Source organism: Odocoileus virginianus, chromosome 15 (assembly GCF_023699985.2).
Source record: "Odocoileus virginianus isolate 20LAN1187 ecotype Illinois chromosome 15, Ovbor_1.2, whole genome shotgun sequence".
NCBI classification, from domain to species: domain Eukaryota; kingdom Metazoa; phylum Chordata; class Mammalia; order Artiodactyla; family Cervidae; genus Odocoileus; species Odocoileus virginianus.
The window spans coordinates 37,843,862-37,870,668 of record NC_069688.1 but is presented as its reverse complement, the minus strand read 5'-3'; the positions used below and the strand labels follow the sequence as shown (position 1 = coordinate 37,870,668).

The 26,807-nt window shown below is 37.4% G+C and overlaps 1 protein-coding gene across 5 annotated transcripts in view; it reads right to left on the bottom strand.

The window, feature by feature from the left end:
* CSMD3 (CUB and Sushi multiple domains 3) overlaps nt 1–26,807 on the bottom strand; it is a 1,331,483-nt gene that overhangs the window by 648,812 nt on the left and 655,864 nt on the right. For all 5 annotated transcript variants that reach the window (XM_070477231.1, XM_070477232.1, XM_070477233.1 and 2 more), the window contains one exon: nt 17,495–17,616. In XM_070477231.1, coding sequence (XP_070333332.1) covers nt 17,495–17,616 — 122 coding nt within the window. The remainder of the gene's footprint in view (nt 1–17,494; nt 17,617–26,807) is intronic.

Below are 26,807 nucleotides of genomic sequence, written 5' to 3'. Positions count from 1 at the left end.
TGCTGGAACCTGAGACATTATCCCTGAACTGAGGACAAGGCTCATTCCTTGGGAAATGATACAATAGTGAGTTAGCTGATGTTCCTGAGAAATTCCTAGAGCACAGAAACTTCATATCTTAGGCCACATATCTACCTTGCTTCAGTCCCTTTTGTTTCCAGTTTTCTTTCACTGTCAGCTGAACCTAATCATAACCTGTAATTTTATGTATCCTGGTGATTTGTGCTTCGTGCTCAGTTGTGCCTGTCTCTTTTGTGACCCCAGGGAAAGTAGCCTACTAGGCTCCTCTGTCCTTGGGACTTTTCCAAGCAAGAATCCTGGAGTGGGTTGCCTTTTCCTCCTCCAGGGGATCTTCCTGACCCAGGGATAGAATTCAGGTCTCTTACATCTCCTACATGGGCAGGCAGATTTTTTACCACTAGGACCACCTGGGAAGCCCAGGAAAAGCTAATACACATGTAAATAACCCAGTGAGAATTTTTTTTACTTGAGAATATTTAATCAGTTCCTTCAATAAATAGTCACTTGAAAACTTTCACATGAAAACTACTATACTAGATGATAAGAATGCAAAGATTCAAACTTTTTTTTCTTTTTGCCCCTTAGGGCCAAACTAAAGAAAACGTATAAGTAAACAGATAATTACAATACCAATAGTATACAGATAATTACAATATCAACAGTGAACTACTATGCAGGGTAGGATCCTAAGCCAAGATAGGAAGAAGAAGAGGAAATGCTCTCATGAAAAATTGAAACATGAACTGGATCTTAAAGAATGGACAGGAAAAAACAGGGTCACAAAATTTAGTGAGATGCAAACAGAGTGGGAATATGTATTCTTCAAAGAGGGAGCAGCATGTAGACAGCCCTGGTAATGCAGTGGCATAAAAATGTATGTCAGGGCATGGGTCTAGAAAGGTAAGAGTAGTTAAATAAGAATGTCAGTGGATTTGTCCATGAAGATATATAGATGTATTTAAATATCTTACCAAGGAAGGAGCTATCATTTTGTTTTAGAATAAAATACCACACTGAATTTGTCAATAGACTTAGAGTGCTGTGCTTAGTCGCTTGCTCAGTCATGTCCAACTCTTTGCAACCCCATGGACTGTAGCCCACCAGGTTCCTCTTCTGTCTGTTAGGTAGTTAGAATAGGAAAAAGGAGTCCAGAATGGCAGTGGCTAAAAGAAAAGGAAGAGAAAAGCCCGCTAAAATAGAACAAAGGAAGGTCCGAGGACCAGAGTGAGGACCTCAGGTAGAACAAACAGCACTCCTGGCTAGCCCAATTTACATACGGCAGGCCCAGGGGGAGGAAAAAACATATAAAAAGAGGAGCCAATGGGCCGGGGGCCTCTTTCTCTGTCTCTCTTTCTCTTTCTCTCCCACAGGCAAGCTATCTCTCTGACTCTGTCTCTCTCTCTTTTCCCTTCACGTCCTTTGGGTTGGCATGCCCTCACGCACTGAGGATGCATTTTCCTTTCTTTTCTAAATAAAACAGTAAACATGGAGCTGTAACACTGTCCGAGAGCTGTGATGCACCAAAGGCTTTAACATCTGTCACTTTAAATTTTTGCTGTGACTAGACAGAACCGAGGAGATTACACTCCCCTGACATCTGTGGTGCTATGGGGGACTCTACAGGCAAGAATACTGAAGTGGGTTGCCATGCCCTCCTCCAGGGTATCTTCCCAACCCAGGGATCGAACCCAGGTTTCCCACATTGCAGGCAGATTATTTTCTGTCTGAGCCATCAGAGAAACAGAGTAGGCAGCAAAATGAAATGAAAATTCACTAGTTGGGAAGCTGGCTGATAACTCAAAGGAGAAATAAAGGAAATGTGGGTGACAGATTTAAGCAACTTTGAAGTTCATTAATTACCTATAGTGAATTGACTGGAACCTATAATTAAATGTAAGTAGTGAGAGGTGAAGACTATAGAATGAAAAATGTTCAGAACACTGAGGAACACTAAATTTTAAGAAGATGGGAGAGGAAATGCAATACCCAGAAAAAACTGCAAAAGTAGGAGAAAATTCAGGAAATCAGCAAGTATTTGGGAATCTAGGGAAAACGGAAAGTTTCTAGGGAAAGAGACAGTTTCAACAAGTAGGCAGTAGTCAATAATGTCAATCACTCTGTACCTATATCTTCCTTTTTCCTTTTTTCTACTGTATTATTATTTAAAATGTTTTTACTATAAAATACAAAATGTATTATTGAAATTTAACATAGAATTTTTGTTAGCATAAAAGTAAAGGGGAAAAATAACTGCAGTCTTCTATCCAGAAACAGTATTTTTTAACACTTTGAAATATTTATCTTGTTTTGATTTTATTGATATTTGCTTATTTTTATATGGCTATTCATTGTATTTGCACAGAGTAGTTCATTTAAAAATATTTCAAATAAACCATTCAGATAAGAAGTCAGGTCCTAATGGTAGGGGTTAAGAATAGTCAAGAAGTGTACAAGTATGATTCAGTCAAGAGGAAGAAAATTCAAGGATGGGATGTCCTATAAATGGTGATCGCAAGCCATTTATTCTAGCTTGGGGTATCTTCTGGAGTTGTGTCTCCCTGACTGCCATACTAATGTTTATACTAAGATCTTTGCTTTACTCAATTTGATGTTCTTGAACTGTGGTGTTGGGGAAGACTCTTGAGAGTCCCTTGGACTGCAAGGAGATCCAACCAGTCCATCCTAAAGGAGATCAGTCCTGGGTGTTCATTGGAAGGACTGATCTTGAAGTTGAAACTCCAGTACTTTGTTTGCCACCTGATGTGGAGAGCTGACTCATTGGAAAAGACCCTGATGCTGGGAAAGATTGAGGGCAGGAGGAGAAGGGGATGACAGAGGATGAGATGTTTGGATGGCATCACCGACTCAATGGACATGGGTTTGGGTGGACTCCAGGGGGTTGGTGATGGACAGGGAGGCCTGGTGTGCTGCGGTTCATGGGGCCGCAAAGAGTCAGACACGACTGAGTGACTGAACTGAACTGAACTATGCTTTTTCTGATTCATAACTTGGTAAGACTGACTTTGATTTCAATTTATCCCGGAACTACGGCCTCAGGTTTGCTCCTTTTAGTTTATACTCAACTTAGTGAACACTCTAAGCTCTCTGTCCAGATCCCTTTGGATGCTTCCTGTCTTTTGTTATCTGTATGCTATTTTCTTTACTCATGTGCCTTTAAATACATATAACTATAAGTTTTCTGGAGAATGCCTTTGGGTGACAAAAACAGCTTTGTCCACATGATCCTGAAGGACCTGGGTAATTCGTAGCCTATGATTGTGGGATGTAGAAATAAGACAGTCCAGGACCCTTGTTTTGAGTTGGGACGAACTCTTAAGTACAGTTTACACTGAGTGGGACCATGCATAACTTGAATTTTGCCTGAAATTGCCTTGTTGCTTAACTTCTTTCCAGTCCTGCTTCTTCCACCCCTTTAATAGTTTTCTGGACACACAATCTTTTTTTTTTAATTGGAGGTTAATTACTTTATAATATTGTGGTGGTTTTTGCCATACAGTCACATGAATCAGCCAGAATGTACATGTGTGCCTCATCCTGACCCTCCCTCCCACCTCCCTCCCCATCCCATCCCTCAGGGTTATCCCAGTGCACCAGCCTTGAGCACCCTGCCTCATGTATTGAACCTGGACTGACAATCTATTTCACATATGATAATATGCATGTTTCAATGCTATTCTCTCAAATCATCCCACCCTCACCTTCTCCCAGAGTCCAAGTCTATTCTTTACATCTGTGCCTATTTTGCTGTCTTGCATATAGGTTATCACTACCATCTTCCCAAATTCCATATTTATGCATTAGTATATTGTATTGGTGATTTTCTTTCTGAGTTACTTTGCTCTGTATAATAGGCTCCAGTTTCATCCACCTTATTAGAACTGATTCAAATACATTCTTTTTAATAGCTGAGTAATATTCCATTGTGTATATATACTACAGCTTTCTTATCCATTTGTCTGCTGATGGATATCTAGGTTGCTTCCATGTCCTAGCTGTTGTAAACAGTGATATGATGAACACTGGGGTACACATGTCTCTTTCAATTCTGGTTTCCTCTGTGTGTATGCCCAGCAGTGGGATTGCTGGGTCATATGGCAGTTCTATTTCCAGTTTTTCAAGGAATCTCCACACCGTTATCCATAGTGGTTGTACTTGTTTGCACTCCCACCAACAGTGTAAGAGGGTTCCCTTTTCTCCACACCCTCTCCAGAATTTATTGTTTGTAGACTTTTGGATAGCAGCCATTCTGACCGGCGTGAGATGGCACCTCATTGTGGTTTTGATTTGCATTTCTCTGAAAATGAGTGATGTTGAGCATCTTTTCATGTGTTTGTTAGCCATTTGTATGTTTTCTTTGGAGAAATGTCTGTTTGGTTCTTCGGCCCATTTTTTGATTGGGTCACTTATTTTTCTGGAATTGAGCTGCAGGAGTTGCTTGTATATTTTTGAGATTAATCTTTGTCAGTTGCTTCATTTGCTATTATTTTCTCCCATTCTGAAGGCTGTCTTTTCACCTTGCTTATAGTTTCCTTCATTGTGCAAAAGCTTTTAAGTTTAATTAGGTCCCATTTGTTTAGTTTTGCTTTTATTTCCATTACTCTGGGAGGTGGGTCATAGAGAATATTGCTATGATTTATGTCAGAGAGTGATTTTCCTATATTTTCCTCTAGGAGTTTTATAGTTTCTGGTCTTATATTTAGATCTTTAATCCATTTTGAGTTTATTTTTGTATATGGTGTTAGAAAGTGTTCTAGTTTCATTCTTTTACAAGTGGTTGACCAGTTTTCCCAGCACCAATTGTTAAAGAGACTGTCTTTTCTCCATTGTATATTCTTGCCTCTTTTGTCAAAGATAAGGTGAACACACAGTCTAAATATCACTTGCATATAAATCCTTGTCTTGGGTCTGTACTTTGCAGAAAAGACAGCTGCAGCCTTCAGGAAAGTGACACTTTCCATGCCTAGTTGAGGTCTCAGACCTGGCAGTGAAGCTTGGCACAGGTCTGCAAACTACAACTATTTGGCACAAAGAACTAGTGCTTGCAAGTGGGCAGGCTAAATGAAGTGGCAAAAGGCTAGCTGTCATGATGGAACAGTGACAATATGGAAAAGCATTGTTATGGGTGGAAATCGAGGGTGTTTTCTGATGCCTGAAGAGTTCCTGGGGAAGAACACTGAGTGTTTGTTTTACAGATCTAAACAAAAGTCATGGGCTTAAATGTTGTAGTGAATATATGAATGAAATATTTAATAATCTTAATTACTTTATCATATTATAAAATGATCCTTCAGCTCTTATTTGAAAAATAAAGGAAAGAAGGAATGACTTGCATGGAAAGGGATATCATCCTCTCCTAGAAAAAGCTGTCCTTTACCTGCATTTAAGTTTGGCACAGATGTCCATGAAAAGGTAAGGGAAGAAACTCTCAACTGTAATGTCACTTAAAAGAAATAAAGTCTGTGTAAGGATAGTATGAAATGCTATAGTGAAAATTTATCAGAACTATATGAAAAAATCATACCTTATAATAGCTATAGAAAAAAAGTAATATACAGGAACAAATATTATTTAATATATTGCAAGTATGGATAGTATTTGGGCTTCCCTGGTGGCTCAGATGGTGAAGAATCCACCTGCAATGCAGGAGACCTAGGTTCTACCTCTGGGTCAGAAAGATCCCCTGGTGAAGGAAATGGCTACCCATTCCGGAGGATTTCAAGAGAAGCTTGGCAGGCTAAAAGTCCATGGGAGTCATAAAAAGTCAGACATCACTGAGCAACCAACACTTCCATAGATAACATTTATTTATAAAGCAATATAAATATCAACAAAATATTTGCTTTCCATTGTGTACTAATTTTAGACTATACTGGATTGAAATGCCTAATAAATTTTCATGTATTTTATATGTATTGTAAACCTAATTAGTGATTTTATTTACACAACAAATGTTAACAGGAACCCACTATGAGCTCAGTACTTTTTTTATGTTTAGATATCCTTATGCTAATATATGACTTAAATTTACAATTCCCAACATACAAAGTGCTGTTTGGGCTTATTAATATTAACTTGTGAGAAGCTCCAACATTCCTTTGACATGGTATGGCAGGAAAGATTATTCCTGCCTTATGGATGAAGAAACTGAAGGTCACTTAGGTTGATTTCATATCTTGGTTTTCATAAATAATGCTATAATGAACATAAGGGTGCACATATGTTTTCAAACTAGTGTTTTATGTTCTTTCGAAAAAATATCCAAAAGTGAAATATCTGGGTCATATGGTGGTTCTCTTAGTTTTTTCAGGAACCTCTACACTGCTTCCCATAGTACCTACATCATTTTACAGTCCTATCAATAGTGAACGAGGGTTCCCTTGTTTCCACATTTTCTTCGACTTTTATTATGCCTTGTCTTTTTGATAACAACCATTCTAACAAGTATGCAATAATACTAATATATCATTGTGCTGTTTTTACTTGCATTTCCCTAATAGTTAGTGATGTTAAATATCTTCCTATTGACCATTTATATGTATCCTTTGGAAAAATATACATTCAGATCCTCTGTTCATTTTTCTAATATTATTTTTTATTATTGAGTTGTATGAGTTCTTTATATATTTTGGATATCAACTCCTCATTTGCAAATATTCAGTAAATTGTCTTTTCATTTTGATAATGTTTTCATTCAGCTGTGCAGAAGTTGTTAGTTTTATTGTGTCACATTTTTTCATTTTTGCTTTTGTTTCCCTTGCATTTGTAGTCAGATCCCTGCCTGCAATGTGGGAGAGCTGGGTCTGATCCCTGGGTTGGGAGGATCTCCTGGAGAAGGGAACAGCTACCCACTTCACTATACTTGCCTGGAGATTTCCATGGACAGAGGAGCCTGGCAGGCTACAGTCCATGGGGTCGCAGAGTCAGAAACACCTGAGTGACTTTCACACCACAAAAACATCATGAAGACCATCATCAATCAGATTACTGTATACATTTTATTCCAGGAATTTTAAGAGTTCAGCTTATACATTCAAGTCTTTAATTCATTTTGAGTTTGTGTGTGTGTGTATGTGTGAGTGTGTACATTGTATAAGTCAGTGGTCTGCTTTCACTCTCCGTATGTGTCTGTCCAAATTTCCCAACACTATTTATTGAAGGGACTGCCCTTTATCCTTTGATCCTTTGTCTTCGATTGAGTGAGTGAGTGAAGCCGCTCAGTCGTGTTTGACTCTTTGTGACCCCATGGACTGTAGCCCACTAGGTTTCTCCGTCCATGGTATTTTCCAGGCAAGAATACTGGACTGGGTTGCCATTTTCTTCTCCCATGTCCTAGATTAGTTGTCGATATAAGTGTGATTTCTTTCTGGGCTCTCAAATCCATTCCATTGACCTCTGTGTGTGTTTTTTGTGCCAGTGTCACACTGTTTTGATTATTATACATTTGCATTATAGTTTGAAATAAGGGAATGTGATACCACCATACTTCTTTCTCAAGACTGTTTTGGTTATTCTGGGGTCTTCTGCAGTTCTATACAAAGTTTAGAATTAAAGCTGATCCTTCATATGTTTGAACTGTATAGTTTCTTTTGTAAGTGGAGTTTTTTCAATAAATATGTACTATAGTACTACATTCTGTCTTCTCCCTGATTGATGAGGATAAGAGTGTACAAGCTTCTTCCTATCTATGGAGAAAACTGGGTCTTGCTCTAGTGGCAAGGCCATGCTCAGTAAATCTTTAATCCAATTTTCTGCTGATGGGTGGGGCCGTGCTCCCTCCCTGTAGTTTGGCCTGAGGTGGTCCAGTCCTAGAGTCTGTAGTCTTGATGGTAGACTATAGGCTCCATGGTAGGGATAATGGAAATATTCTCCAAGAGGACTTATGCCATCACACTGTACCTTCCAGGACTGCTGCTGCCAATGCCCCTGACTCCACAGCAGGTCACTGTTGACCCACGTCTCCACTCGAGACTTTCAAACACTCATATGCAAGTCTTGTTTAGTCTCTTTGGGGTCACTGCTTCTTTCTCCTGGGTCCTGGTGTGCATAAGGTTTCATTTATGCCCCCACCCCCACCAACAGTCTCTCTTTCCCTAGTCCTGTAGAAGTTCTGTAAATCAAATCACGCTGACCTTCAAACTCAGATTCCCAGGGGGTTCCCTGTGCTTTTGCTGGATCCACAGGCTGGGGACTCTGTTGTGGGACCTAGAATTTTGAACAGCGAACAGTTGTTCTCCAGTTTGTGGGTTTCCCACCTGGCAGCTCTATGGTGGGACTAATAGTGACCTCCTCCAACGGTACTTATGCCAAAAAGTGTGGCATGGGGTCAGATATGCAGATGACTCCACCCTTACAGCAGAAAATGAAGAGGAACTGAAGAGTCTCTTGATGAACATGAAAGAACAGAGTGGAAAAGCTGCCTTAAAACTCAACATTAAAAAAGCTAAGATCAAGGTACCTGGGCCCATTACTTCATGACAAACAGATACAGAAACAATAGAAACAGTGACAGCCTTTATTTTCTTGGACTCCAAAATCACTGTAGATAGTGATTGCAGCCCTAAAAGACACTTGCTCCTTGGAAGAAAAGCTATGGTAAACCTAGACAGTGTATTAAAAAGCAGAGACATCACTTTGCCGACAAAGGTCCATCTAGTCAAAGCTATGATTTTTCCAGTAGTCACATATGGATGTGAGAGTTGGACCATAGCAAAAGCTGAGCACTGAAGAATTGATACTTTTGCAATGTGAATCTAGACAAGATTCTTGAGAGTCCCTTGGACAGCAAAGAGATCAAACATGTATATTATCTAGGGTGAAACAGATCACCAGCCCAGGTTGGGTGCATGAGACAAGTGCTCGGGCCTGGTGCACTGGGAAGACCCAGAGGGTCGGGTGGAGAGGGAGGTGGGAGGTGGGACCGGGATGGGGAATACAAGTAAATCCATGGCTAATTCATTTCAATGTATGACAAAAACCACTGCAATGATGTAAAGTAATTAGCCTCCAACTAATAAAAATAAATGGAAAAATTTTTAAAAAAAAAGAAAGAAAAAAAAAAAAAAAACAAAGAGATCAAGTCAGTCAATCCTAAAAGAAATCAACTCTGAATATTCACTGAAAGGACTGATGATGAAGCTAAAGCTCCAATAATTTGGCTACCTGATATGAAGAGCCAACTCACTGGAAAAGACTCTCATGCTGGGAAAGATCAAGGGCAGGAGGGGAAGGGCCTGCATAGGATGAAATGGTTGGATGGCATCATCAACTCAATGGACATGAGTTTGAGCAAACACCAGAAGATAGTGAAAGACAAGGAAGCTGGCCATGGTGCAGTCCATTGGGTCGCAAAGAGTTGGACTTTAATGGGCAGGTGAACAACATAGTACTACAGTTGATTCATCTGTAGATAAGGAACCACGGTACAGAGAGGTCTGACTGTAAAGTTATAGGTAGATTTTCAACTGTGCAGCAGTCAGCACCGCTAGTCCACATAATGCTCATGGGTAAATGCATGTGTTATAGCTCTGTGAAATATGTCATTGATATTTATAAGCATTGCATTGAATCAGTAGATTTATTTGGGTAGTATGGACAATTTAACAATACTAATTCCTTCAATCCATGGGCATGAAATATTTTTCTGTTGTATCTTTTTCAATTTATTCCATCAGTGTCTTATAATTTTCAGTATATAAGTCTTTCTGGACTTCCCAGGTGGCTCAGTGGTAAAGAATATACCTGCCTATGCAGGAGATGCAGGGGACACAGGTTTGATCCCTGAATTGAAAAAAACCCCTGGAGAAGAAAATGGCAACACACTACAGTATTCTTGCCTGGAAAATCTCATAGATAGAAGAACTTGGTGGGCTACAGTTCATGGGGTCACAAGGAGCTGGACATGACTTAGCAACTGAGCATCACCCCCATCTCCCATAAATGTTTTTACCTCTTTGGCTAAATTTACATCTCTGTATTTTATTTGATGTCATTATAAATGCAATTATTTTCTTAATTTCTCTTTCTGATAGCATGTTATTAGTTATAAATACACAGCATACTTTTATTGATTGATTTTTGTATTCTTTGATTTGCCAATTATTATTTCCTTTTTTAAAATCTTTTTTTTGGTGGAGTCTTTAGGGTTTTCTATTTGCAACACCAAGTCATCTGCAAATAGTGACAGTTTTACTTCTTCCTTTCCAATTAGATGACTTTTATTATTCTTTTACTCTTTTCTAGTTGCTGTGGCTAGGATCTCCAGTACTGTGTTGAATAAAAGTGGTAAGGTTGGGCATCTTTGCCTTTTCCTGATTTATGGGAAAAGCTTTCAATTTTTCACTGTTGAATGTGGTAAGCTGTGGATTTTTCATATAGGCCTTAATTATATTGAGGTAAGTTCTCTCTATATTCACTTTGTTGAGAGTTTCTATAATAAGTGAATGTCAAGCTTTCTAGAATTTCTTCTGCATCTATTGCGATAATCATATGATTTTAATCCTCCAATCTGTTAATGTGATACATCATCTTAAACAACTCAAAGATGTTGAACCATCCTTGCATCTTTTCAAAAAAGATACTTGATTGTAGTGTATGATCCATTCAAAATATTGTTGATGTAGTTTGCTAATATTTTGCTGAGGATTTTTGAATCTGTTTATCAGTGATATTGGCCCATAATTTGTGTCTGTGTGTGGGGGGGGGGTTGGTCCTTGCCCTGGTTTTCATATCAGGGTAATGTTAGCTTTGTGAAATGCATTTAGATATGTTTGCAAGGCTTCCTGCTTCTTCTCTATTTATTTATTATGTGTGTGTGTGTGCGTGTGTGTGTGTGTGTGTGTGTGTGTGAAAGTTTAACAAAACTTGGTTATTAAATCATTTTTGAAAGTTTTGTATTGGTAGAATTCTGTAAATAAGCCACCTGGTCCTGGGCTTTTTGTTTTTCGGGAGATTTCACACTACTATTTCAATCCCGTTATTAGTAGTTGGTCTATTCAGATTTTTATTTTCTTCATGATTCATTCATAGAAGAATGTGTTTTTCTATGAATTTACCTATTTATATTTTTGTGTCTGTTGGTGCATATGTTTGTTTGTGTAGGTTCTTTCTCAGAACCCCTTTGCCATAATATATAGATTTTTTTAAAATGAAGTATTTATGTTCTTATTCATCTCATTTTTTGTTTTTTTTTTTTTCAAATGACCCATTGGTTATTTGGCAGTATATTGCTTAAACTTCATATTTTTGGCCTCTTTTTCCCCCCTTTTTCTCTCATTATTGATTTATATTTTCTTACCATTGTGATCAGGTATGATTTCAATCTTCTTGAATGTCCTGAGATTTGTTTTGTGACCTAACATGTGAACTATCTTGGAGAATGTTCCATGTGTACTTGACAAGAATTTCTATTTTGCTGATTTTGGATGGACTGTTCAATATATCTATCAAATTCATTTGATGTAGGGTATTGTTTAGGTCTACTCAGACAATAAAGAATTTGCCTTCAAGGCAGGAAGCCCAAGTTCAATCCCTTGGTTGGGAAGATACCTTGGAGAAGGGAATGGCAACCCACTCCAGTATTCTTGCCTGGAGAATCCCATGGACAGAGCAGCCTGGTAGGCTAGAGTCCACAGGGTCACAACAAGTTGGACAAAACTGAACAACTAAGACACACGCACAGTTTCTTTATTAATTGTCTGCCAGAATGACCTGTATAGTGATGTAACTGGGTTGTTAAAACTCCCTTATTATTATTTATTGCTTTCAATTTCTCTTTTTAAGTATGCTAATATTTTCTTTATTATTTCAGTGTTACGCTAGGTACATATACATTTATAAATGCTATGTCTTATTGGTAAAATGACTCCATTGTCTTTATTATAGTCTTTGTTTTAAAATCTATTTTTTTTTTTCTGAAGTAAGTATCATATCAGTTTCGTGCCGTCTGAAATTCAATTTCTTTTGTGAAATGTGGATAAAAGAGCATATACTTCAGTGTTATGGGAAGTAACTGAGGTAAATGCATATAGAGTACTTAGTAGAGTTAATAAGTACTTAAAAATATTAACCCATTATTATTAGATACAGAATACACTATTTCCAGAAAGGTGTCTCCTATGTGGACTGCATGCACGATCCTGCTTCAGAGGGGCTATAGCTGCTCCCAAAGTGTGCAGGTCGGCAAAGCTGGCCTCTAATGGTTGAAGGCCGTGGTCAAAATAGTTGCTGGACACTGGTGGACAGAATCACATCCCAGATGGTTTTGTGACGTTTTGGGGACTTATCTTTCTTATGAAGGATCTTAAGGTCTGGGTGCATGAGGTGAAGCTGAAATCTCTTGCTTTTCAGGGAATTATCCATACCTTGTGACCTACAAGACTGTGAACTGCTATGGCTAGGATATGCTCTGTTGTTTCCGCTTTTGTCCCCCCCTTGGTATGGTGCACTGCTGCACTCAGTGCCCCTGACTCTTGCCTCTGCCAGAGAATCCTGGACACACAGGGAAGTCTAGGTCAGTTTCTTGGTTCATGGGACCTTACGAAAGAGGTCACATTATCTTCATTACCTCCACCACAGTTTGCTCTCAGGTAAAACAAGGAGGGAACACAGCCCCGCCCATCAACAGAAAATTGGATTAAAGATTTACTGAGAATAGCCCTGCCCAGTGGAACAAGCCCAACAAGCCCGGCCCTTCAGAAATGGAGTGAACCTAACAGAAGCAGAAGATATTAAGAAGAGGTGGCAAGAATACAGAGAAGAACTGTACAAAGATCTTCATGACCCAGATAATCAAGATGGTGTGATCACTCACCTAGAGCCAGACATCCTGGAATGTGAAGTCAAGTGGGCCTTAGAAAGCATCACTATGAACAAAGCCAGTGGAGGTGATGGAATTCCAGTTGAGCTATTTCAAATCCTGAAAGATGATGTTGTGAAAGTGCTGTATTCAATATGCCAGCAAAGTTGGAAAACTCAGCACTGGCCACAGGACTGGAAAAGGTCAGTTTTCATTCCAATCCCTAAGAAAGGCAATCCCAAAGAATGCTCAAACTACCGCACAACTGCACTCATCTCACACGCTAGTAAAGTAATGCTTAAAATTTTCCAAGCCAGGCTTCAGCAATATGTGAACCATGAAATTCCAGATGCTCAAGCTAGTTTTAAAAAAGGCAGAGGAACCAGAGATCAAATGGCAAATGTCCATTGGATCATCAAAAAAGCAAAAAAGTTTCCAGAAAAAATTTATTTCTTCTTTATTGACCATGCCAAAGCTTTTGACTGTGTGGATCAAAATAAAGTGTGGAAAATTCTGAAAAAGCTGGGAATACCAGCCCACCTGACATACCTCTTGAGAAATGTATATACAGGTCAGGAAGCAACCATCAGAACTGGACATGGAACAACAGACTGGTTCCAAATAGGAAAAGGAGTACATCAAGGCTGTATATTGTCACTCTGCTCATTTAACTTATATGCAGAGTACATCATGAGAAACGCTGGGCTGGACGAATCATAAGCTGGAATCAAGATTGGACAGGAGAAATATCAAAAACTTCAGATATGCAGATGACACCACCCTTATTGCAAAAGTGAAAAACAACTTAAGCGCCTCTTGATGAAAGTGAAAGAGGAAAGTGAAAAAGTTGGCTTAAAGCTCAACATTCAGAAAACTAAGATCATGGCATCTGGTCCCATCACTTCATGGCAAATAGATCGGAAGAGTGGAAACAGTAGCAGACTATTTTGGGGGGCTCCAGAATCACTGCTGATGGTGAATGAGGACATGAAATTAAAAGATGCTTATTCCTTGGAAGAAAATTCATGACCAACCTAGACAGCATATTAAAAAGCAGAGACATTACTTTGTCAACAAAGGTCCATCTAGTCAAGGCTACGGTTTTTCCAGTAATCATGTATGGATGTGAGAGTTGGACTATAAAGAAAGCTGAGTGCCAAAGAATTGACGCTTTTGAACTATGGTATTGGTGAAGACTCTTGAGAGTCCCTTGGACAACAAGGAGATCCAACCAGTTGATCCTACAGGAGATCAGTCCTTAATTGGAAGGACTGATGCTGAAAGTGAAGCTTCAATACTTTGGCCATCTGATGTGAAGAGCTGACTCATTGGAAAAGACCCTGATGCTGGCAAAGATTAAAGGCAGGAAAAGAAGGGGATAACAGAGGATGAGATGATTAGATGGCATTACTGACTCAATGTAAATGAGTTTGAGCAAGCTTCAGGTGTTGGTGATGGACAGGGAAGCCTGGCATGCTGCAGTCCATGATACACAAAGAGTCAGAACCGACTGAATAAATGAACTGAACTGTACTTGGTATGGCTGCATCTCTATTTCTCCTACCTGCCCTTTGTTGTTATCCTTTCACCCTTTGTAGTGGAGATTGTTTTCATCCTGTTTTCAGGCTCTCTTCAGAGGAAATTATCCCATATTTAGCTATATATTATATCTGAGGGAAAAGGTGCTTTCCACCATCTTGAATCTTCCCCAGTGGTTGCTTTTAAATTATCAAACATAAATAAAAATATGAGCAACTATTTTTGAAGAAAATCATAGATATTGAGGCATTAATATGTTGGTTAATTTGGGTTTAAAGGAAGAAAGAGAGCTCTGTGCTTGTGCTTTATGACAGTAATCGTCTTACCAAGAGTTCAGACATGGCAATCTATGCAAGAAAACCTTCCAACTGTATTTGTCAAAATACACAGCTATAACCTGTTACTGTATTATAAAATTAACTTTGTGAGGTGTGAACAATATTTAAAAATAGATTACAACATGTTATAAAATAGAGAAGTGATTTCATATAGTTAGGGGAAATTATTTTCTCGCACTGTGTGTATGTGTGTGTGTGAGTGAGTAAATGTTTAAATATAATTGTGGGTTATGCTTGAAAATGCTTGAATTTTCATAGGATATCTTACAATGAATGTAAACCAACAGATCAAAAAGAATGTACCCAATCAGCTTTCAATAAAAAGAGTAAAGAAAGTAATCATTAATATATCTTCCTTAGAAAATCAGTATTTTAAGAGAGAAAAACAATAGATAAATGTTTGGTGGACTGGTTAAGAAAAACAAGGAGAAATGTCATGATCTCTATGAAAATTCAAGTAAGTCAGTAATGAAAACTAATTAAACTTAGCAAATTAGACATCTTATTGAACAGGAGATAATCATCACTGTGTTCTGAAAATCATAGGTAGTTACTATCACACAAAAAAGGTTCTATCTCAATACAAGATTAATACAGAACATCTGTTCCATACTTCATAATGAATGTGATTCATGTTATCTTAGTATAAGATAATTACGTCTTAGGATGAGATATGTCATGGTAAGCAGCCCACATGTTATATGGTACATAACACTGACCTTTGCTATCTATGTGATCAGACAAATTATTTAGACTCTTTATTAAATGCAGACATAAAAATATATTTTCATATTAAGGGAATTTTTTCAATTAAATAAATCATGAAAAGTACTGTGAATAACACCTGGCATGTTGCTAAATGTTCAGTAAATGTGATTTTATTTTTCAAGTAGTTCTTGATTTTTTTTTTTCCTCAGAAACCCATAATTTTCTCAGAGAAGGTATTCAATAAATAAAACTTGTTGATTTGAACTGAATTGATGATATGGGTTGGATGAGTAAAATGACTTCCTTTGTGCAGATGAAAGATTAGATTTAGTGATTTTTTTTGTCCAAGTTTATACACATAGTTTAGGGAAGGCTAGGCTTCTGACCTAGTTCTTATGACTATCAGGGCTCTTCCATGAGGCAAGTCTAATTTACCACTGAGTTAATTTTTAAAACCACTTTTCTACTCTTATGATTATATTTTATGAACATAAAACCCAAAGCTTTCTGGAAAATAGCATATTCTGTATCTAATAACTAGTTAACATTTTTAAAATACCTACTAACTCTAAGTACCCTCTATGCATTACCTCATTTACTTCTCATAACACTGAAAAATATGTTCTTATTATCCACATTTCATAGAGAAAGAAACAATTTCAGAGAAGTTAAATAGCTTGATCAAAGTCATTAGTTGCCAAGTTATAAATCAGTATTTGAAATACAAATTCGACCCAGTTTTATGGGTTCTATCACCAACCTTTTCTTAATATAACCCAGAAAAGATATTATAAAATCTGAGACAAATTTTGATTCTTCCTATGTAGGTCCTTGCTACATATCCTTAGGAGGAGAAGCAGGATGGCGAGAAAAGGAACAGAAACCTTGCTAATTGTTCCCTGCTTTTTTGTTCATTCAGCATTATAATTTTGTTTGATTTCTGTGTTATATACGTATTTGGATAGATTACTCATTTTAGTCAAATAGACAATACAACCTTTCAGTTCAGTTCAGTTCAGTTCAGTTGCTCAGTCGTGCCTGACTCTTTGCGACCCCATGAATTGCAGCACGCCAGGTCTCCCTGTCCATCACTAACTCCCGGAGTTTACTCAAACTCATGTCCATCGAGTCGGTGATGCCATCCAGTCATCTCATCCTCTGTCATCCCCTTCTCCTCCTGCCCGCAATCCCTCCCAGCATCAGGGTCTTTTCCAATGAGTCAACTCTTCGCATGAGGTGGCCAAAGTATTGGAGTTTCAGCTTCAACATCAGTCCTTCCAATGAACACCCAGGATGGATCTCCTTTAGGATGGACTGGTTGGATCTCCTTGCAGTCCAAGGGACTCTCAAGAGTCTTCTCCAACACCACAGTTCAAAAGCATCAATTTTTCGGTGCTCAGCTTTCTTCACAGTCCAACGCTCACATCGATACATGACCACTGGAAAAACCATAGCCTTGACTAGACAGATCTTTGTTGGCAAAGTAAAGTCTCTGCTTTTTAATATGCTATCTAGGTTGGTCATAACTTTCCTTCCAAGGAGTAAGCGTCTTTTAATTTCATGGCTGCAATCACCATCTGCTGTGATTTTGGAGCCCAACTTTAGAAATGCCGAAATAATGAAACTTTTATTAGTAGAGCACATTAGTAAACTTCATAATAAAGAATAGCTGTGTGATCTGTGGCAATACAGAAACATTGAAAGGAAAACGAGCTATGTATAGAAACAGGATATACCTGAATGATAAAACAAGTAGAAAGATATGAAGTGATAAGTCATTTTTTATGGCATCTTTGAAAAATAAATATACTTACAAACTTCAAAAGCATATCTCAGAAAACATTTATTTATAATTTTAATGTGTTCTGATTTATATGTTAGTTGAGATAAAATTACAGTATTTAATTGTTTTTCTTATTTCTCATATAAGTGTAGGTTTTATATAATGTATAGGTAGGAAATATTTCAGAAATCATACTTTAGCTGTGAATTTTCTTTACTGCCCTTTCCCTCATGATTTCCTTACTTTTGTCTTTATGACTATGCTTTTGCACCAGAGATGGTTTTCACTTACCTTATTTGTATTCACTGCTGTGATGACCCAGACACATTGTGCATTGCTGTCATACTGGAACGGAAAGTTGGGAGACGTAAAGGTTCCACTTGGTCCTTGAAGATTAGAGCCACATGTCTTCACTAAAAGAGAAATCACATTTTAAAAGGTGAGCATGTGCCACATGCAAAATCACAGCATTAAAATATCTTGCAAATAGACTTTAAATTCAAAATTGCACAATAATAACCACATTGAAATATGTATAATGGCATTCTAATGTGACTTATCGAGTGGTTTTTACATCCTGAAGCTCACAAGTCATATTTTAAACATTAATTGAAAAATAGTTATGAATAAAAGTGTGAAGCATGATAAATTGTTCTCTGACTGTAAATAGGTGAATTTAATTAGACAGAGGTCATATTTACTCAGTATTGTGTTAACAAAATTCTGTAAAGAGGAAGAAGCAAAGCTTTGGATTGATTAAGCAATCTAAATAGTGTTTTCCTTTCTATTTATTAAGTGCACTAGGACTCATAATAGCATAATAGCATAAAACTTGTAATTGAGACATCAATATTAAAACTACTTTTTCTGTTCTTAGGACTGTGAATTGGGCCATTCAGACTGCAAAAAAAGTTATACTAAAGTAATTTTAATAAATACCCACAAAACCTGTGTTATAATATTTCTTCAGTTTTCTAACTCTTCTCTCTTCTAGTTAACCAAAGAGTCACTGACCACACTGTATCTGGGGCTTGACTTCCTTCTTGAGTGCCAAAAAAGTTTCTAGGTGGTATTACTTTTGATATGCATTTTTTTGCCTCATTCCATTAAAATCCTGCCTAAGTCATCTTTTTCTTCCCCAAATACATCAAATGTAATCCACTTATTTTTAAATAATGTACAGTTTAACACAGATTTTTCATATGCACATATGACTTTACATATAATCATTTTAAAGTTCATTTAATGGAGGTCCCACAAGTTTTTTTGATGTGTCCATGATCTTCAACTAGTAACTAGTTAAGATTTCAGCTCAGCCTTATCTTTTTATCATGAAATGTGTGTCTTCCTACTATGTTAAAAATGTAATTTTTTACTAGTTTTTTTGTCCCCCTTCAGCTCATATTTTAGCATAAATCTATTTTTGACAACTTCCTGGTGATTCAATGATTATTTTCAATCTTCTCTTGTTTGTGTATAATTTCTATATTTTAAACAATATAAATGCTATTTTATAAAAAATAATTATATTTTTTCCCTCAACATTAATTACCAATCTTTCCTTTTTTCATTTACTACGTCCCTCCTTGTAAGTCTCCCATGCTCACTACTCCATTTTCTTCTCTCCTGTTCAATTTTCAGTTTCCAATTTCTGTGTTATTAATATTTTGGCTGATTTTAGGCTACCAATGTTTTATCAAGGCCTTACAAAATTTTGGATGCCTCACAAAATTTTTTCCCAGATTTATTGAGACATAGTTGATATATAACATTAAGTTTAAGGTGAAAAACATGAAGATTTAATTAACATCTCCATCACCTAACATAATCAGCATTTGTATGTGTGTATGAATATTTAGTGAGAATGTTTAAGATCTATTCTCTCAGTAACTTTTGAGCATGTGATACAGCATCAGTAACTACAAATCACGAACTATACACTATACTTTCAGAAGTTATTCATCTGATAAACTGGAAATTTTTTTTCCCTTTAACAGCACCTCCAGACTCACTTTTAAGAACAGCTATTCTACCATCGAACAATAGCATTCATCTCCCATGCTAGTAGGTAATGCTTAAAATCTTGCATGCTAGGCTTCAGCATTAGACCAACCAAGAACTTCCAGATGTCCAAGCTGGGTTTAGAAAATGAGGAACCAGAGATCAAATTGCCAACATTCGCTGGATCACAGAAAAAGCAAGAGAATTCCAGAAAAACATCTACCTCTGTTTCATTGACTATGCTGAAGTCTCTGACTGTGTGGGTCATAACAAACTGTGGAAAGCTCTTAAAGAGACAGAAATATCAGACCATCCTACCTGTCTCTGAGAAACCTGAATGTGGGTCAAGAAGCAACAGTTAGAACAGTTTCAGAACAAATGGTTGGTTCAAGATTGAGAAATCAGTATGACAGGGCTTTCTGCTGTCCCCCTGTTTAACCTATATGCTAGGCACATCATGAGAAATACCGGGCTGAATGCATTACAAGTTGGAATTGACTGCAGGGAGAAACAGCAAAACAACCTCAGATATGTCGATGATACCAGTCTAATGGCAGAAAGCAAAGAGGAACTAAAGAGCTTCTTAATGAGGGTGAAGGAGAAGAGTGAAAGAGCTGGCTTAAAACTAAATATCAAAAAACTAAGATCATGGCACCCAGCCCCATTACTTCATGGCAAACAGAAGGGGAAAAGGTGAAAGTAGTGACAGATTTCCTCTTCCTGGGCTCTAAAATCACTGCGGATGCTGACTGCAGTCACAAAATCAGAAGACTATTGCTTCTTGGCAGGAAAGCTATGACAAACCTAGATGGCATTTTGCAAAGCAGGGACATTACTCTGCTGACCAGGGTCCATATAGTCAAGTCTATGGTTTTCCCAGTGGTCAAGTACAATTATGAGAGCTGGATCATAAAGAAGGCAGAATGCCAAAGAATTGATGCCTTTGAAATGTGGTGCTGGAGAAGACTTCTGAAAGTCCCTTGAACAGCAAGGAGATCAAACTAATCAATCTTAACGGAAATCAACTCTGACTACTCACTGGAAAGACTGATGCTGAAGCTAAAGCTCCAGTATCCTGGTCATCTAATACAAACAGACGACTCATTGGAAAAGTCTCTGATGCTGGGAAAGGTTGAGGGCAGAAGGAGAGGAAGGTGTCAGAGGATGACATGGCTGGAAAGCATCACCGATGCAATGGACATGAACTTGGGGCAAACGTCAGGAGATGGTGAGGGACAGGGAGGCCTGGCATGCTGCATTCCACGGGGTCACAAAGAGTCAGACGTGACTGGATGACTGAACAACAACATTCTACTCTCTGTTTCTGTGAGTTTGTCATTTTGAGAGTCTACATTGAGGTCATTATACTGAAACTTCTTTTAAGTCTTCCATGTTCACTAGTCTATGTTTTCCTTCACATCCCCCCCCTTTTTCTTTAAACTATTGGAGCACAGTTGCTTTACAATGTCATGCTAGCATCTGCTGAACAGCAAAGTGAATCAGTTGTCCGTATATATACCCCAGTTTTTTAAACTTCCTTCCCGTTTAGATCACCACAGAGCATTGAGTAGAGTTCCCTGTGCTACACAACAGGTTCTCATTAGTTATCTACTTTATATATAGTAGGGTGCAAATGTCAATCCCAAACTCCCAATTCAAATCCCATACCCAATTCATACCAATTCATAACCCTCTAGAGTTAAAACAAAATATGGATGCTCACAATCTATGGCAGCACTCAACATTATCTCAGAAGTTCTAGGTAATGCAATAGAGTTGGAAAAATTTTGGAAAGCATTACAAAAGTTAAAGAAACAAAAAGTAATGTTTTTTAATCAAATATGCTATCTGCCTCCTTTAGCTCAAGAAAGTTAATAATGTATCTGCAATTTATACTATTTTATATTTTAGTCACATAAGCTGCCTTTGAAGAAGAAATGCATGTGAAAATGTAAAGTTCTCTTTTATAACAGTAACAGTTGGCAATTCAAATCGAAAGATCAAATTCACATAAGCAACAAAGTGAACATGCAATTTTTAAAAACATCTTTGGCAAGAAAGGTACAAGTCTTCCATAAAAAGAATCATAAAAAATTGCAGAAGGAAATGAAATAAAATCTGTATAAGTACCAAGACAGGTTTTGTTCTATGTAAGAACCCATATAAGTGGAAAGATAGATTGCATTCTGGCTGGAAATGCTTTTTGTCACAAAAATGTTAACATCCTGGTTTTAGGGATTTAAAATGAATTGTACAAATTAGCTAATTTTTATATATTCTATATATCTATGATTATCTCAATTCGGTTTTTTGACAGTTATTTTACAATATTCTCTATGTTTTATTCATATGTCACCTACGTTTTTAAAAAGGTACACAAGAGTGGCTAATTTATCATTTTACAATTTTGTTTTGGAAGTGAAATGAGCTTATATATATGGAGACATTGTGAGCTACTGTAAAGAGGATTATGCTGTTTCAAGAAAATGCTATAAGTATAGTAGGAGAAACCAAAAAATTCAACCCTAGCTTCTCTATCAGTATACTGTAGTCCTATTCTTCCCTCAGGTCAAGCACATACAGTTAACGATGCTTGGATGCTTGGAAAAACACCTATGAAAAAGGTTAAATACAATGAGATATGATTTGGTTCATCTGTGACCTTCAGGCATTTAAATTTGTGCTAGATATAATGTTTCAACTACTTGAGCAAGACAAGCAAAATTTTTATTTTCTGGTTGAGTAAGAAAGATTCAATTCACAGGTTAAATATTATTTTTGCACACAATATACCAACTGGGTCCTGTGTATAGCTGTCTCTGAGTTTACTAAACCCTGAAGTATCTCTTTCAGTCTCTCTTCCAGAATATTTTTTTTTCTTTTTGTAATATTGAGGGACTTTGTTGATCTTGTTCCAACATATTCTCAGGATTTGAACATCTCATAAAGTTCCTTCCACTCACTTCCTTGCAATTCCTACAGCACATTGAGGATGTTTGCACTTTAAGACTTTAGTACTTGTATTTCTCACTTTCTATAGGTTTCTCCTCAAACAGTTCTTAATAGTCTGTTCTATCTGAATAATCTATATAAACTTAGATTTTTAACCTTCATATACAATTGTATACAGAGATATCCATATTTATGAAAAGTATATACACATACAAACGTGTATAGACACACACATATATACCATTGTTTACTGTCTTTTTTCCTTATTAGAACGATAACTTCATGAGAGCAAGGACTCATTCTGCTCACCATGGTGTCTCCAGAGCCTGGAACAGCATGTGGCACATAGTAGATATTCATTAAATATAGGAATGAATGAATGAACCCTTGACTAAAATAATGAGAGTAACAACAAAGATTTGATTTTGTTTCTGACTGGTATCTCCCCACTACTCCTGACCCCATCTGGCCTTTGGATATAGTGGCAATTTAAGCTACCACCCTTTTGTAGATAATCTCTTCCACAAATGATTCACTAACAGCTCTGTGAACAAGTAAGTTATACTGTCTCTTGTTCTGGACTTCCCTGGTAGCTCAGATGGTAAAGAGTCTGCCTGCAATGCAGGAGACCTGGGTTCAATCCCTGGGTTGGAAAGATCCCCTGGAGGGCGGGCATGGCAACCCACTCCACTATACCTGCCTGGAGAATCTCCATGGACAGAGAAGCCTGGCAGGCTACAGTCCATGGGGTCGCAAAGAGTTGGACACAACTGAGCAACTAAGCATAGTCTCCTGCTCTAAGGCTGTCCCTTAGGTATGTTGGAAGATTGCTGCTGCTGCTGCTAAGTCACTTCAGTTGTGTCCGACTCTGTGCAACCCCATAGACGGCAGCCCACCAAGCTCCCCTATCCCTGGGATTCTCCAGGCAAAAACACTGGAGTGGGTTGCCATTTCCTTCTCCAATGCATGAAAGTGAAAAATGAAAGTGAAGTCGCTCAGTCGTGTCTGACTCTTAGGGACCCCATGGACTGCAGCCCACCAGGCTCCTCCGTCCATGGAATTTCCCAGGCAAGAGTACTGGAGTGGGGTGCCATTGCCTTCTCCGTGGAAGACTGCTAGCAAGTAGTAATTCTTTATTATGAAGGGTATGATAGGCTGTGTCTTTAACAGAATCATTAGGATGAAGTCCAAGTAGCTTTGTAATCTGTGTACCTTCACTATCCCTGCCTCTTCTACTTTGTGTTCACACTTGAGCAAATCCAAACCATCTGAATCCCATTATTTCACCTGTAAACTTAGACAGTTAAACTATATCACCCACACTCTCTGACAGGCATACAATGACTTTACAATCATATTATGCAGTTATCTCTGTGCTCTTAATGGCTTCTCCCAAGAGGTGCAAAGAGGTTAGTAGAGCCTGGAAGTCATGTTGCTGTCCAATCTCAGTGATATAGCCTTATGTTATTAAAATGGTTTGATAGTCTATAAAACATGGAAAATTATGGTTGTTTTTTTTAGTAAAAACTCAATGTGAATTCAGGTGTATTTGTAATATTTCTCTTTTATTTCACCTGTAGGTTAATATTGTGATCTTACCGTAGTAGAAGTATTTCCATTTATATCTTTCAATATCTACAGTCATCTCTTTGCTCATTATTCAGGGATGTGACACATAGCATTAGATTATTTTTGAGAATAATCTGACATTGGCCATGAAATAAACTATATTATATTTTTTATGCTACACAAGAGGTGGTAGACAAAGCAGGTGATATTAATTTTAACTTTGTAGAGTTTCTATCATTTCTATAAATTCTAACTTGTAATTTGGAAAACTGGATGTTTTAATAAGGTATGATGCTAAATACATATAACAATGAATAAGCACGGACAGCCCAAACTTTGTGAGTTTTATCAAGATAGAATGGCTCAGACTATGTGAGATGTACCAACAAAAAACTTACTTTTTTAGGGTTTCTGATGGGGCCCTGTGAGGTATGATGATAAATATTGCTAGGGGAAAAACCTAAAATGACTAAAACTTAAAGTGTTTTGTATTTAATGATGGACAACTTGTGGTATTCAGTGAGAATTGAACATGGAGAGACTTGTGTCACACTCCCTGATCTCACAGAGGTAAACTATGGTAAATGTTACTCATAACTTCCTTCTAATCTGTCTTTGTCAAAACACCACCAGTGGCAAATGAACTCTCTTTTTACTATCTATGCTTTGCAACAAGGTTGATAGCTTCTATTTTTATCATGAGATTTAACTAAAGCATAAAGTAGGCTTTTTATTATATTGATTTGAATTATTTATTTTCTCTCCAAAAAAACTATCTCCTGGGACTGAGTAAGACCCAGGAGAGGAAAAAGAAAGTGGAGATAGTACCTCAGTGAACAATAATTTTATAAATGTAAATTTATTTTGGATTTCACGGTAGTGAAGTAGGCAAATGATATGCTATAAATAAGAAGTATTTGATGTTGGGTGCTTGAGAGAATCAGACTTATTATACCTTTAGAAACTTTAGTAAGAATCTAGCACTTAAACCTTTACATGTACATGATATAAACTGATATTTAGCTTATATTATAAGCTGATAGCAACTGACACAATATAAAATAGCACAATATATTACAATATATAGTGCAATATATTAATGTAACAATGCAAAATTAATATTTTTATTATTTACTAATCAAATACATTCCAGATCTAGAAACACATATGATGGAACAGTTGAGAACTTTTGTCCAGAGAATGTAATCATCAGATTATTCACTGAAAATAAAAGAGAATTTTCAAATTTAATGTATTTCTTCTGATAAATTCTACATACTAATTTTAGATGCTATATTTTTAACTAATTTGTGACAGCTGAATGCTGTATGCTATTTATTCAGAAAATTCACATATACCAAAAACATTAAATGAGTGTATATTCTGCTTGATACAGTGCCAGAGACTGAAAGTGGCAAGATAAAAAAGAGAGCCAAGGTCTCTGCCCTCATAGAGTTTATAGTCTAAAAGAGAAAAGAAATATTAAACTAGGAGATAACATTGGATTTATAAGATACTATGGGCATAAAAGACCAGGAAGGGTTATAGAAGTAGGTAATAGATCAGGAAAGATTACTAGGAAGTAACAAAGAACAATAACTATTTTATTTATATGTTTTGTGCCCCCCCATCTAGTAATTTGGCATTGTTTCTCCAATGGCTTTTAAAAAACTTATAAAGAACAAACATAAGGAAATTGAGGGTGAACTTGTATTCAAAAAGGTACTTGTTTCTATGTAACACTTTTTGATACATTATCTATAAGAGATGGTTGAATGGAAATGCTTCACGGATAATTTAAGGAAAAAAACAATCAACCCATGTTGGCAGATATATATGTTTTAAATATAAAACAATCTACTGATAAAATTGCCAACATCTGCTGGATCATCAAAAAAGCAAAAGAATTCCAGAAAAATATCTATTTCTGCTTTATTGACTACGCTAAAGCCTTTGACTGTATGGATCACTATAAACTGTGGAAAATTCTGAAAGAGATGGGAATACCAGACCACCTGACTTGCCTCTTAAGAAACTTGTATGCAGGTCAGGAAGCAACAGTTAGAACTGGACATGGAACAGCAGACTGGTTCCAAATCGGGAAAGGAATACATCAAGGCTGTATATTGTCATCCTGCTTATTTAACTTATATGCAGAGTACATCATGAGAAACGCTGGGCTGGATGAAGCACAAGCTGGAATCAAGACTGCTGGGAGAAATATCAATAACCTCAGATATGCAGATGACACCAACCTCATGGCAGAAAGTGAAGAACTAAAGAGTCTCTTGATGAAAGTGAAAGAGTGAGAGAGTGAGAAAGTTGGCTTAAAGCTCAACATTCAGAAAACTAAGATCACGGCCTCCGGTCCCATCACTTCATGGCAAATAGATGGGAAAACAGTGGAAACAGTGGCTGACCTTATTTTTCTGGGCTCCAAAATCACTGCAGATGGTGATTGCAGCCATGAAATTAAAAGACTCTTACTCTTTGGAAGGAAAGTTATGACCAACCTAGACAGCATATTAAAAAGCAGAGACATTACTTTGTCAACAAAGGTCCATCTAATCAAGGCTATGGTTTTTCCAGTGGTCATGTATGGATGAGAGAGTTGAACTATAAAGAAAGCTGAGTACAGAAGAATTGATGCTTTTGAACTTAGAGTCCCTTAGACTGCAAGGAGATCCAACTAGTCCATCCCAAAGGAGATCAGTCCTGGGTCTTCATTGGAAGGACTGATGTCGAAGCTGAAACTCAAACACTTTGGCCACCTGATGGGAAGAGCTGACTCATTTGAAAAGATCCTGATGCTGAGAAAGATAGAGGGTAGGAGGAGAAGGGGACGACAGAGGATGAGATGGCTGGATGGCATCACTGACTCAATGGACATGGGTTTGGGTGGACTCCACTCCGGGGGTTGGTGATGGACAGGGAGCCCTGGTGTGCTGTGGTTTATGGGGTTGCAAAGAGTCAGACAAGACTGAGCGACTGAACTGAAATGAACTGATAAAAAATGACTTTGAGGAGAAGCAGATGGGTCAAGAAATTTAGAAATTTCTAAGTTGGAAGTTATAGGAAGTAC